This window comes from Ursus maritimus, unplaced genomic scaffold (assembly GCF_017311325.1).
Source record: "Ursus maritimus isolate PB19 unplaced genomic scaffold, ASM1731132v1 scaffold_8, whole genome shotgun sequence".
Classification (NCBI taxonomy): domain Eukaryota; kingdom Metazoa; phylum Chordata; class Mammalia; order Carnivora; family Ursidae; genus Ursus; species Ursus maritimus.
This window is the reverse complement of record NW_024426996.1, coordinates 50,007,173-50,021,959: the sequence shown is the minus strand read 5'-3', so window position 1 is coordinate 50,021,959 and position 14,787 is coordinate 50,007,173. Positions and strand designations below refer to the sequence as shown.

Sequence of the window (14,787 nt, the reverse complement as noted above, 5' to 3'; positions counted from 1 at the left end):
TTTTGAAGATTATTCCAATGCTCTCCGTCCAGTAGAAGATACAGATAAAGTCCTGAATGTCACCCTACAGATTACACTTTCTCAGATTAAGGACATGGTGAGTAACATCAAGTGGTGACTCTTTGAAACAGTGCTTAGGATGAAACTAACCACGCTTTCCAAAGAGGTGTCTTACCTGGAATTTGAGAGGAAATGAGAACAGACAGCAACATGTACATGCTGGTGGGGGAAGGGAATACCAAGGAAGGAAGCGCTCTACGAAAGTAATTTCACTAAATGTTACCTAATCCTGACCGTTAACAGCAACAATCTTGATCATCTAAACAGAGATGGTGTCACACATCAGATGATTCCCTTTCTATGAAATGTCCGAAATAGGCAGAATCCTGGAGACAGAAAGCAGAATAGTGGTTGCCAGAGACCGTGGGAAGAACGGGGGAATAGTGGGTGATGGCTTGACGGTCATAGAGCTGACAAAAATGTTCTGGAATTGGATAGTGGTGATGGTTGCACAATATCATGAACATACTGCAAACCACTGAACCATACGCTTAAACACGGCTGAAGGGTGAGTTTTATGTTTTACGAATTTTATTCCTGTTTTAAAAAAGAAAGGTGGTGTGTTAAGATGGCATATCTTCTTTCATGCTTATATGTGTTTAATTACACAAAGTTATGAAACTTGAAAGACTTTCCTCTGTACATTGTAGATATTTCCTGACTTTCTCATTCAAGTGAATCATCAGTGGATCAATTTTCAGAGAAATTTGGGTTGTTGATCCACGCAAAGATCTGATTGATGGCTTAAACACCTGTCCACTTTTTATTCAGAACACTAAATGAAGCAGGAAAAAATATATATGGTTTTGGCAGTCAGTCAAAGGGATAGACTAGAAAAGCTCTCCTTTATTTAATGAAAGATTTGTGCTCGTGGAATGTCTGTTGTGAAGAACAAGTGTTCTAGAGATGGAAGGCGTTTGGTTGAGGTGTCTCCTGGACAGAGTTATATCATGGTTACTCATACAGGATGAAAGAAACCAGATTCTGACCGCCTATTTATGGATCCGCCAAATCTGGCATGACGCCTATCTCACGTGGGATCGAGACCAGTATGATGGACTGGACTCCATCAGGATCCCCAGTGACCTGGTGTGGAGGCCCGATATTGTCCTATATAACAAGTAAGTACAAGTCAGTCATTTCTCAGGAATGAACTTGTTGACTTAACAGAATTTAAACATAATGAAAAAGGAATTTTTTTTAAGATTTCATTTATTTGAGAGCAAGAGAGCTCGTGCTCACGAGAGCACGAGCCGGGGGAACAGCAGAGGGAGAGGTAGAGCTGAGCAGGGAGCCAGACCCAGGGCTCGATCCCAGGACCCCAGGACCCCAGGACCCCAGGACCCCAGGACCATGACCCGAGCCGAAGGCAGACGCTCAACCGACTGGGCCACCTAGACTCCCCTGAAAAAAGAATGTTTAAAACATACTTGAAGTTAAGTACCAATTCATGTACCTAGGCCCTGGAATGATGATCATAAAATCTTAGATAATAAAATAATAGGTCATAAAACATAGAGCTACATTTGCTTTTGGATGAGAGACTATATTGTGGGCTGTGCTAGTTTACTAGGGCTGCAGTAACAAGCACTGCAAACTGGGGGGCTCAAATAGCAGAAATGTATTCTCTCCAGTTCTGGAGGCTAGCTCTCCAAGGTTGGTTCCTTCTGGGGCTGTAAGGGAGAGTGTGTTCCATGACTCTCCTCTGGCCTCTGGTGGTTGCTGGCAGCCTTTGTTGTCCCTGGACTTGTAGAAGTATCACCTTGATCTCTGCCTTCCTCTTCACCTGGCATTCTCCCCATGTGTTATCTGTGTCCATTTTTTCCCTTTTATAAAAATGAAACTCATGTTGGATTAGGGGCCCACCCTACTCTGGTATGACCTTGTCTTAATTAATTACATCTGCAATGACCCTATTCCAAATAAGGTTACATTCTGAGGGGGCTAGGATTTCAACATATAAATTTGGGGGGGGGGGACATAATTCAACCCATAATAGTGGTGCTCCCTTCTCCAAGACCATGTGTCAATGACGACGATACTACTAAGATGAAATCGGATTGGGCCAGCTAGCGGCTGGCCTGTGGATTTTGAACACTGCAGTGGAAGAGGAACTAGATCATAAGATCATCAGTTGCCCTTTCTTGGTTTCAGAGCAAGGGGCTCTGAGTGAAGGGGTAGAAGGTTTATGTTTCTCAAACTGTGAAGTGCACATGAATCTCCCGAGGAGCTGGTTAAAATGCAGATTCTGATCCAGTACGTCGGGGTGGAGTTTGATGTTCTGCATGTCTGTAAGCTCTAGAGGTTGGTGCCGCTGGTTCGTGGACCGCACTTCAAGGAGGAACCACACAGCTCTGTCACAGTTCAGGTTCGGTTGCTCCACATATTGTCAAAGGAGCTTCTCTCTTTTATTCAGGAACCCAAGCTCCTGTGGGTTGGGAATGGTTCCTCTTTGACTCAGGGTGAATGAGGGGCAGTTCAGGGGTACTCTCCTGAGAGCTCAGCCCTATGAGTGTCTCTTCAGGAGGAAACACTGGTGGGTTGCAGCCTGGATTTTAGCCTTGTTCCTTCCTCAGAGAGCTCATCCGAGGGTCATGACCTATTGAATCATGGCACTGATCCTGCTGACCGTCCTCCACTCTGGGTGGCCAGAGGGCCCTTCCATATCCCTTTCCAAGCAAGATGGCATCTCAAGGCTAGTGCTTTATTATTCTGGTTCACTTCCCCTTCTCTCCCTCTCTCTCTCTCTCTCTCTCTCACACACACACACACACACACACACACACACACACACAGAAGGCAAGAGAATGAGCCATGTTGTCCATTAACTCCTCTCACTCACAGGGTGCAGGTAATCAGAGAATATAGTTGACATAGATCACTAACAGCATTCTATCAGTTCTGACAGTTCTTCCTGGGAAAACAAACAGAATTCTGGTTCTCCTCTTCCTCCTGCTTTGGTTGACTGAAGCCATGACTAACTCTTACTGACATGCTTCTTTGCAAGCTTGCATGGTCGCCTAAGTTAAGCCTGCCCCAGGCCCTGCTTATTCCAGAAACCAGTTGTGTGTTCATGAGCTCACACACACCTATTGTGGCTTTGGTAAATTATGTCCCCATTTTCCCCCAGATCATTGGTCTTGAGGTGTGTGAGTTCTGTTCCCTGTCCCTTTTACACACAGAATCTTTTCATCACACTGATTAATCAACTCTTTTCTGTTCCTCTGGGTTGACTCTTTAGTCTTCTCTTCCCTACTGTCTAAGCAAGTTCTGTTTCAGATACTTTATTCTGCTTAGCATTCTCCTTCTCAGTAATGTCAAATTTTCATTACTTAGAGGAAACTCTAAATGTGGCTATGGTTGGATGTCATTTGCATTCCTAGCTAAAATGAGACTAGAAGAGAGTTACAGGATCAGACAAAGAAGGGACCTCGGTCATAACAATTTCCCTGACCCTGGTCCTTCCAGCTGAATCCCTGGACCCGCAGACTCGTCTGATCCCAGATATAATATTCTCATTATTTCTCAGAAGCTGGCATTGAACCTTGTAGACCACAAAATGGGCTTTCTGAGTGGTGGTGGGGAGAGGAAAGAGGGCTATGTGGTAGTGATCCAGTCAAGTGTGATAAAGATAGTTTGGGCAGGAAGATGCTTCACATCTAGATTTGCTGCTCATGCCTGAATCCATGGGGTTGGACATGTTGGGGTGTGATCAGGTTGGTGATGGATCTGGGAGCTACTTCATGTGAGGACCAGCTGAATTTGTTGATGCTTAGTTTGGAAGCCAGAAGTCCTTGGGAAGATTTGATGGCATTGTTAGGCAATCAAAGAGAAAATAAGATAGAGAAAAAGAGAGAAATTGTTCTAGAGGATAAAACCCAAGACAATGAAAAGTTAAAGGGAAGATAAATAATTTAAAAAATAATCATAACGAATAACTTGAACAATCGATATTCCCAAGAGGTAGTGAGCTCTTTAGCAATATAGTTATTCAAGCAGACACTGGCTCTGTTACCGAATCAGTTAAGGAATAAATATATTGGGGCTCAAAGTTCTGGTGAGGTTGTTTGGCCAATATCATGGTTAGCCCAAGAGGCTGCAAGGATTCATGACATTGGATTGAGTAGAGACTGGGTTATAGAAGTTCTGAATGTGCATTTATTATGAGAGAGTTCTAATGGTTAGGTTTTCATGGGTCATCTTAACATTTGGATTTTAGAACTAGTGAGGAATTGAGTACCCTATCATATTCAGAAAGATTTGTCTAGAATTTAGCATTAGGGTTTGCTTAAGTCATCTAGTGGTTGAGAAAATGGCAGACTTGTTAGTTGAGATTGGATGTAAAGGAGGGGAAGGAGAACAGGTTTGAAGAAGATGATGAGTTTGCTGTGGGACCTGTTCAGTCTGGAAGACCAAAGGAACATCCACATGGAGGCAACCAATGAAGGGACTGAAAAGGCAATCCTCAAGCCTGGAAAGAAGGTCAGGAAAGAGATATCAAAAGCCCTGTGAGTCCTTATAGAACTACTCAGGAAGGAGAGAAAATGGCTGCAGATAAAGTTGGTGAAACTCTTCACTACACACATTTTCAGAAGACACTTAAAAGAAATGGTTAAAGGGGTAGAAGGAGAAATGAGAGAGAGAGTTGTGTCATAGAAACCATGGGAAGAAAGGATGTCTAGGAACAACCTACAGTGTGAAGTGCTTGGGAAGAGTTGAACAGGATAGGGACTTAGAAAGGTTTTTAGATTTGTATGTTTGCAAGTCATGAATGCCCTTTGAAAAAGCACATGTTGGGAAGAAGCCAAATTGCAAGAATTAAAGCAAAATGGGGAAATGACAGCATCGTGTATCACTTCCAATGTGTGGAAAGAGGCAGGACGTGGGAAGTTCCTGAGAAGACGGGAAGTTGGTAGGAGATACTGGGGAACAGCAGCATTAGGAAGGGTCTAGATGAGCCAGAGAGAATAAGAGGAACCAAGAAATGCAAAATCCTGAAGGAGACGTGGGAGGAAAGGAATCATGTACCAGAAGGGTAGTTAGCCTTGGAAAGAAAGAGGGGGACTTCTTTTTAATATGGAATTGTCCAAATAGATTCTCTCTGATCCTGAGATCTCTCCTCTTAGACCAAGGAAGGTAGGATGGGTGAGTGATATTCTCAGTTCATCATAATGCTCACTTCTCATACCGCTAACTGTATACATTTCTCATCATTACAGAGGTTAGGTTCAGGGATTTTCAAAAAACTTCATCTTGTTAACTTCACAAAGACCCATATTAAAGATCCTTCTCTTTAAACTGTCATTAATGATCCTCATTAAAAATCGAGCACCACACATTAACTGTAATGGTCTGATTTGGTCCACTTCAAGCAGACCATTACAGTTAATGTTGTGGCACCCAATTTTTAATAAGTGGGAAAAAATAATTTAAAGACACGCCAGTTCTTTGATCCAGCACATCTTCTTCTGGCAATTTAATCTAAGGAAAGAGTCAGGGGAAAAATGCAAAGATTCAACTACAGCATTGCTTGTAAATGCAAAACCTGGAAACAACAATGTTGAACATCGATGGATTGGTTAAATAAGTATGGCATATCTATATAATGGAATATAAAGGAAAACTATCAGCCATGAAAACAATGTTGCGGGAGCATATGGATGAATAACCACCTTTTAAATTTTATATCATCCTCTTTTTGGGTAAATTAACTTTTTTATTTCAGGATAATTTTAGATTTCCAGGAAAGTTGCAAAGATGGTACAGAGTGTTCCCATATACCCTTCACATAGCTTCCCCTAATGTTACATCTAGTGTTACATCAAAACGACAGTACATTTGTCAAAACTAATACAATATTATTAATTAAACTATAGACTATTTGTATTTCATTAGTTTTTCCACTACTGTACTTTTTCTGTTCCAGAATCCAATCCAGGATACACATTATATTTAGCCATAATACATTTTGTAGGGAAAAAATAATAAGTAAGACTGGAAAACATGCATTAAATGCTAATTAAAACTTATCAGTTAGGGCTGTAAGCATTGGAAACTGACTTTGGCTACCTTCTGAAAAAAGGACTTTGTTGGAAGTGTATGGTACAGCTACCAGAATTAAAGAAAAAAAAATCAATGACCAGTTCTTAGAAAGGACAGACTGGGTAGACTGGGATTGCTCTACAGTTTGAGACAGCAGGGACTACTGAGTTGGTTTATCTATTTGTTTTATAAGGAGGCATCACCAGGGTGACCGTTTCTGGTTTTTGGGTCACTCTGCTTAAGATCTAAACTCCAGGGAGAGTGAATCCGTTGGATATAGCTTGGGTCACATGGCCAGCCCCTGGCCAGGGGAGGCTGGGGCACCTTGATCAACATTTCATCTGCCTTGCAATGATGGCGGAGAAAGTCAGTCTCTAAAGGAAAATAGAAATTCTGTACCCAGGCATAAATGTTGATAAAGCAAAGAGAAGATATATCTAGAATAAATTATTATCTCTTGGATTATGGGTCAATGAATTTTTAAAAAAGATTTTATTACTTGAGAGAGAGAGTGAGCAGCAGGGAAAGGGAGAGAGAATCTGAAGCAGACTCCACACTGAGTGCAGAGCCCAACATGGGGCTCGATCTCATAACTGGGAGATCAGGACCTGAGCTGAAACCAAGAATCAGATGCTTAACTGACTGAGCCACCCAAGCACCCCTGGATAAATGAATTTTTGTCTGCATTTTTCAAATAAACATGTATAACTCTTCCAACAGCAACAAAAGTCTCTTTTAATATTCTTGTGCCCAAAGTTAACAAAATCAGGTAAGCAGAGCCTCCTTGTTAGATTTTAGCCTCAACATATTTACTTTTTATCTAGATGTTTGAATCATTATACCTGGACTAAGAGAGGGGCTTTGGAAATGAAGAGGAAGGAACATAGAGCAGAGATGTTTTAAAGGAAGAATCCAAGAGAATTTGGCCCTGAGTAGTTACAGGAGATGAAGGAGAAGGGCAAATGGGAGCTGATTCCGACTTTCAGCCAGGATGATAGGGAGAATGATGATCCATTGCCAGAGACACTGAAAGGATGGGCACAGGTCGGTGAGCTGTCTGGAGGAAGGAAGTTGATGAGTTGTCTCGACAAGCGCTTTCGTTTTCCTCCTCTGACCTCCAGGGCTGATGATGAATCTTCTGAGCCTGTGAACACCAATGTGGTCCTGCGGTATGATGGGCTGATCACCTGGGATGCACCAGCCATCACCAAGAGCTCCTGTGTCGTGGATGTCACCTATTTCCCTTTTGATAACCAGCGGTGCAACCTGACCTTTGGTTCCTGGACCTACAATGGCAACCAGGTGGACATATTCAATGCCCTAGACAGTGGAGACCTCTCTGACTTCATCGAAGATGTGGAGTGGGAGGTCCATGGCATGCCTGCTGTGAAGAATGTGATCTCCTATGGGTGCTGCTCTGAGCCTTACCCGGATGTGACATTCACTCTCCTCCTGAAGAGGAGGTCCTCCTTCTATATTGTCAACCTCCTCATCCCTTGTGTCCTCATATCTTTTCTGGCTCCCTTGAGTTTTTATCTCCCAGCAGCCTCTGGGGAAAAGGTCTCCTTGGGAGTGACCATCCTGTTGGCCATGACTGTGTTTCAGCTCATGGTGGCAGAGATCATGCCGGCCTCAGAAAATGTCCCTCTAATTGGTGAGTGCAAGCGTCTTACACTTTGAGCCTAGCTTTGCAGTGAGTAGGATTGTATCTGTTCCTTTAAACTCATAACCATTAGGTCAACTGCAGACTCAACACAGGCTGTCACATACTTCATTTGTGTCTTCAGTTGGCATCTTTGAATGCAGAGATGGCTATTCTCCAAAACTGGTCTTATGATCTCTGGGTTTACACAAAAGAGGAAGGAGAGTCAATATAGTTTAGAGCAGTGGTTCTCAAACAGTGATCCTTGGACCCACCGCGCAGCATCGTTTTTGAAATGCAGATTCTCAAGGCCCACCCCAGACCTGCTGAGTTAGAAACTCTGGGGCGAGTCCTGGCAATCTGCATTAACAAGACTTCTGGGTGATTTTGATGCACTTTCTTTAGCACTGGCTTAGAAGTCATGGTCCTGATTTTGAAGTTAAAGAAATCTGCCTTTGAACTCTGACTTCACCGCTCATTTCTTAACGATTGATCTTAGGCAAGTTACTTAGTCTTGTAGTTTCTACCTCATCACCTGGAAAGTGTGTGTAATTGCTACTCATTGTGTGATTGCTTAGTGCAGAAGCTGGCATATGGTAAGTATGAAGTAAGTAGTGACTGTTATCTTTTCACAGCACATGGGATCTCTTCTTGGGAAAGAGCAGCAAACAGGATAGAAATGGTTGACTGGATTTTTCAGCCCATCATCTACCCTTAATAGAATAATCTTTAACCTTTATTTATTTATTTTTGAGAGAGAGAGCACAAGGGGGCAGAGGGGTAGAGGAAGAGGGAGAAACAGACTCCCCTCTGAGCAGGGAACCTGACGCGGGGCTTGATCCCAGGACTCTGGGGTCATGACCTGAGCTGAAGGCAGAGGCTTAATGGACTGAGCCCCCCAGCTGCCCCTCCCTATCTCATTTTGAGACGTCTCCTAATACCTTCCGTACCTGGCCCGTCCCACCGAGGACCTACTCAGCTCCAACACCTCTGCCTCCACGACTTGCTCTTATAACAGATGCTTCCCAGAAGCAGAAGCTGGACCTGATTTCTAGTTCCTTAAAGTAAACAATGAGGAGGAATTTCAGAATGTGCAGAGACTTAGACGCCAGTATGAAAGGGATACTGTACTGCCCTTTTATCCTCGACTGAATCCGGTAGGACTTGATATTCAGACATTACTACATTGGTTTCCTTGTTTGGAGATTTCTTCCTTGTTATGTCTCTCAAAGCAAAAAAACACAGACACACCAACATATGGACCCAAATACACACAGACACACATTTTTGAGAAATAGACACAGGAAGTTCTCTCCAACCCCCCCCCACCACTAATAAAGAGAAAGAGGTGTATTGGCATTTCGAGGACCTCTCCCGAGACAGAAATGATTGACAGTGATGACCTGTAATTATAATCCTATTTGAGGCAAAACAATGGGCAGATCTCTCTCCTTTAGGAGTGACATTCAACAGCAAGCTGGCTAAAGTTCTAAAGAGAGCTGTCTTCGGACAAGTCTCAGAAATTTTGCAAACATTACTTATTCTGTTTCTGTGATAATTTAAATATATATTTTTAGAAAAGGGGCACACAGAGCATATCTATTAACAATGACAATTTGTTATTTGCAGCACCTATGAAATGCACTTCCAATCTAATAGAAATGTGCTTTAGTGTTCTGGGTAAGCAAGGCATTTGGTCTAACCTTCTGACCCACAGTCTTTACTATATTAAGAAAGATCCCATTTATTTTTAGTTTACTTTGAGCTTTTAACAAATAATAAGAGGATGACAAACATTATCAAACGCATTGTTTTCAACTATAGAGATTAACATCTGGGTTTTCTCTTTTACTTCATTAATATAGTGAATTAGGTTTTCTGATGTTGAGTTAAACCCTCTTTTATTGTGATGAATTATCATTCTATTGGATTTAGTTAGCTAACACTTTTTATAGGACTTTCTCAAACATGCCTATAAGTAAAATGGCCCTAATACTTCCTTTCTTGTTACTTTTGGAATAAAGGCTAAATTGACTTCATAACGTAAGCTAGGCAATTTTTCTACTTCTGGAACAACTTGACTCGCATGGTATGAGTTATCTACCTTTTAAAAGTTTGGTAAAACTCACCTATAAAACCAACTCTGGAGATTTTCTATTCCAATGTTCGTTTCTCTTACACTAAATTTGATGTCTTATGTATTTTTAGAAATTTCATCTAGGTTTTAAAATATATTACCATACAGTAAATATTATTTTATTGTATTCTAAATTTCTATTCTGTTATTTCTTCTTTTACATTGTCCCTCCCTCTCTACCCCCCCCCCCACCTTGCCTCTATTCTGTGAGTGGCTTTGTCAAAGGTTTATCAATCTTATTCTTTTTTTCAAATAGCTTTTGCTTTTGTTCATCTTTTTGGTTTTTTGTTCTGTATTTTATAATTTGTACCCTTATCTTTATTATTTCTTTCCTTAATTTTCCTTTTTCATGAATATTGCTTTATGCAATCATACGTTAAAGACTAATAGTGACACAGTGTCTCCTTCCTTAACCAATACTAATGAGGTCTGAAGACAATTCTGAGAGTTGCCCAAGATTATTTGTTGAAAGTGGAATTTTTTCACATCATGATCTCAGCAAACATTTAGAAACCTTTAACTCAGTGAAGAGTCAGTGCTGAGAACTTTACATGTACCATCTCAATTAAACCTCACCCTAGTCCCATGAATTAGATCCGATTATTATACTTATTTTACAGAGAAGGAAGCTGAGGCTTAGCAGGATGATATAACTTGCTCCAGGCTACAAGTCTAGTGAGTGACAGAGCTGGGATCTGAACCTAGAAAGTTTGATTCAGAAGCTTATACTGGTAACCATTAGTGCATACAGCTTCCCTAGAAAAGGTGTTTGTGTATTTTTGAGCCAAACATGAGGACAATTTTAAGCTAACTTGGTTGTGGTTATTTTCCAGGCAAATACTATATAGCCACAATGGCCTTGATCACAGCCTCCACCGCCTTGACCATTATGGTGATGAATATCCACTTCTGTGGGGCTGAGGCCCGGCCGGTGCCACACTGGGCCAGGGTCGTCATCCTGAAATACATGTCCAGGGTCTTGTGTGTCTATGATGTGGGTGAGAGCTGCCTTAGCCCCCGCCACGACAGGGAGCGAACCCACCTCACAAAGGTTTATGGCAAACTTCCAGAGCCAAATCTGAAGACAGACAGAAACAAAGGCCTTTCCAGAAAGGAAATAAACAAACTGGTAAAGAATGACCTGGGGTGCCATGGTGAGAACCCGCAGGATGCTGACAGCTACTGTGCGCGGTACAAGGTGCTGACGAGGAATATCGAGTACATTGCCAAGTGCCTCAAAGACCACAAGGCCACCAATTCCAAGGGGAGCGAGTGGAAGAAGGTTGCAAAAGTCATAGACCGATTCTTCATGTGGGTTTTTTTCATCATGGTGTTCGTGATGACTGTTTTGATCATCGCAAGAGCAGATTAGGGCGCATTTGGTGTGGAGACAAATCAATAAAATTCCCTGTGATCCACTCTAACATTTTTCCAAGTCAGATTTACACACACACACTCACATGCATGCAAATACATATATATAATTTATATATATAAATGAATATATGTCTAAAAGTTAGGGGATATGTTGTGTTTTCTTTCTTTCTTTCTTCTTTCTTCTTTCTTTCTTTCTTTCTTTCTTTCTTTCTTTCTTTCTTTCTCTCTTTCTTTCTTTTCTTTCTTTCTTTCTTTCTTTCTCTGGCCTGAACTCACGATCCCAAGATCAAGACTGGTGTTGAGATCAAGAGTTGGCCATCCAACCGAATGAGCCACCCAATCATCCCTGTTGTGTTTACTTTTTATTTTTAATTTCAAATCAATATTATAGCTACCTGTTAAGTTCAGCAGAAAAAAAATTGTTAAACAAGAGGTCCAAAATTTCAAGGGTAGGAAGATGAAGGAAATAAAAAAAGATCCTTTTTATAGCCTCTAGATCACACAATTATTTTCCCCTTTAACAGGGCAGATAACACAGTACCTTACATTACTGTTTAAAATTTAAAGCAAAAACAAAAGCTCATTTTCCCCTTAGCCCCTATTTTTAAAAAGATTTTATTTATTTATTTGAAAAAGAGAGAGCGTTCGGGGAGGGGGGTGCAGAGGGAAAGACTCTGAAGCAGATTCTCTGCTGAGCACGAGCCCCATCTCACAACCCTAAGATCACGACCTGAGCTGAAACCTAGTTGGTTGCTTAACCGACTGAGCCACCCAGGTGGTGCGCCCCCCTATCCTACCACTTAGCCCCTATTAAAACATGCTTTTAAAAAATGAATCATGGATTCCTTAGTGTGATTTAAGTTGCAATGTTACCTTTCTCAGGACTGGTGCATTTCAGTCATTTCTCAAATAATGAAATAAAAAGTTTTGTCCCATATAAAGAAAGTCTAAGAATCAGCAACTTAATGGGTAAGAGAACTTTCTTCATGATGATGATGTCATATATAGTGGTTATATTTTATATAAACCCTAAAGATGAAGTTGTTCCTGCATGTAGTCTTTGACTTGAACAAGATAATCAGGAAACTGGGCTCATTCATTTGCTCATTCAATTATTCACCAAGCATTTATTGGGTTGGTCCTACATAAGATAAAGCTACGTGGTTCACATTGGCATTGGTGTCATAGCAAATCTTGTACACAAGTCTGATCCTTTTTGGCTTCCCAATAATTCTGTGAGCCAGCCAGGCAGGTACCTCTAGTCCTTTTTCTCAGAGAAGGAAACTGTGTCAGAAGAAGGTGGATGGGGGTGCCTGGGTGGCTCAGTCGTTAAGCGTCTGCCTTCAGCTCAGGGCGTGATCCCAGTGTTCTGGGATCGAGTCCCACATCAGGCTCTTCCGCTATGAGCCTGCTTCTTCCTCTCCCACTCCCCCTGCCTCTGTTCCCTCTCTCGCTGGCTGTCTCTCTCTCTCTGTCAAGTAAATAAGTAAAATCTTAAAAAAAAAAAAAAAGGATGGTCCATGCATCCTTTAAAAAAAAAAAAAGAAGAAGAAGAAGAAGGTGGATGGAAGTGACCTACCTCCTCAACAGTCAACGAGGAGGTAAGTGGAGCTGGGATTCAGACCCTCATCACTGTGGCTCTGAGTTTGGGCCAGGTCTGCTAAAGTCACTGCTTTTGAGCATGATAGATCATGATTTAGGACAGGAGAGACTGAGGGATTCTCATTCTTAATTCTGAATTTCTGCCCTAAATTACTTCCTGTGCTTCTCCACTTTTTTCCTACTTCCAAAGTGTCATCAAATTCCTCCCACTTTCACCTTGATGACAATTATCCAAGTACTGATAACCATTACCTATCAACTCAACTCTTCTTTTACCGATAGAATAAACAAAAAAAGGAACAGAAATGGGGAGAAGACAGGGGTTTACCTAGGAAGGAGAGGATGATATTTGGTTTAAATATGTAGATATTTTTTATTCTTATGTTTACTTATTTGAAAAGTATTTATTGTGCACCTACTATATACTGACTGCCATGTCAGCTTTGGAGGGAACAAATACAGAACAGGGTTTTTGACCCTTCTGTTGCTCACAGTTCAGCAGAGGACACAGTCAAGAAAATAGACAAAATATAGTGTCTCAAGTGAGTAGAACGTTTGACAAAATGCCATGGGAACAATGATGATGAATCTGTTTGAGGGAAAAGTTGGGAAAAACGTTGTGGGGGTTTAACATTTGGCCTTTTGAAGGATGAGCAGGAATTTGCTAAACTGAGAAAGAAGTAGGGTAGAGATCAGAAGGCATTAGGGATTAGAAAGCATTAGGGAAAAGAAAAGAGTGTGAGCAGAGCTTAGAACAGAGGCCTTGGCCTATTCATGGAATGGATGATGAGGAATTAGAGAAATATAACTTGGAGTCAGACCACTTTTTCTTCTTTATTTTAATTATAGAGGTACTTTGATTAGTTACAGTTGCATCTGACTACACATAACAGAAAACTCAACGTAGCATGACTTAAGCAGAGAAAAGTTATTCATCCACACAAAGGTAAATCTAGGTAAAGTCCAGGGATCTTTTCGTCTTTCTTCTGTGATGTCTTAAGGCACTACATTTGTGGTAATTTGTTAGAACAGCAATAAAAAGCTAATATAGTACTCAATGAACAGCTCTGTGTATATAATTTTTTCCATGTTTTAGATTACTTGTTTGGGATAGATTTGTCTATAGCCAGATCAAGACGTTTCTATTGATCCAGGCTTTAAAAATTTGAACTTTATCCCAAAAATATTGGGGAGCCACAAAAGGATTTTAAGAAAGATAGTGATAGTGTCAGATTTGTGTTTCAGAAATAAGACTGTGGGGGCACCTGGGTGGCTCAGTCAGTTAAGCATCTGCCTTCACCTCAGGTCATGATCCCAGGGTCCTGGGATCAAGCCCCACATCCGGTTCCCTGTTTAGCGGGGAGTCTGCTTGTCCCTCTCTCTCTGTGCTCCCCTTCCCCACCCCGCTGGTGCTCTCTCTCTCTCTCTCTCAAATAAATAAATAAATAAATAAAATCTTAAAAAAAAAAAGAAACAAGTCTGTAATGGCAATTAGAAGATTTTAGAGAAAGGAGAGAAAAGGCAGAGAGATCTGTTGGCATGTTTTGTTGTTTTTTTTTTTTAACCAACTCAAGGAAGTGATAATGAAGGTATGACCCAAGATGGTGGGGATAAGTAAATGAGTCATTTATTATCTAAAATGAAGTATCTATGGCCTAAATAGACAAGACATGGTGACAGGTTGGATGTGGGGTCAGAGAGAGAGTGATACTGAGCATTCTATCCAGGAAACTGAAGTGAAGAGTAAGAGAGAATTGGGTTTTGGAGGACAGAATTCTGTTTAGGACATCTTGTATTGGAAATGCTTGTAGGACATACTGGTAGAGATGTCTAGAAGTAGTGAACATGAGTTTGGAAATTCGGCAAAAAGTAAAAGCTCAAAAAAGAAAAGATCTAACACTCCAGTTAATTGTTAAAACATCTGTTA

General features: G+C 41.2%; 1 protein-coding gene across 2 annotated transcripts; it reads left to right on the top strand.

Annotated features, from left to right (window-relative positions):
* Positions 1 to 667: 667 nt before the first annotated feature.
* On the top strand, positions 668 to 11,267 carry CHRNA9 (cholinergic receptor nicotinic alpha 9 subunit). 2 transcript variants are annotated; one of them, XM_008701504.2, is made up of 3 exons: positions 668 to 1,181; positions 7,224 to 7,756; positions 10,715 to 11,267. In XM_008701504.2, the coding sequence occupies exons 1-3, from the start codon at positions 967 to 969 to the stop codon at positions 11,251 to 11,253; spliced, it is 1,287 nt and encodes a 428-aa protein (XP_008699726.2). In that variant the 5' UTR covers positions 668 to 966; the 3' UTR covers positions 11,254 to 11,267. The 2 variants fall into 2 exon arrangements, with proteins under 2 accessions (XP_008699726.2, XP_040481328.1); XM_040625394.1 differs by lacking the exon at positions 668 to 1,181 and adding an exon at positions 2,282 to 2,428.
* Positions 11,268 to 14,787: the final 3,520 nt, after the last annotated feature.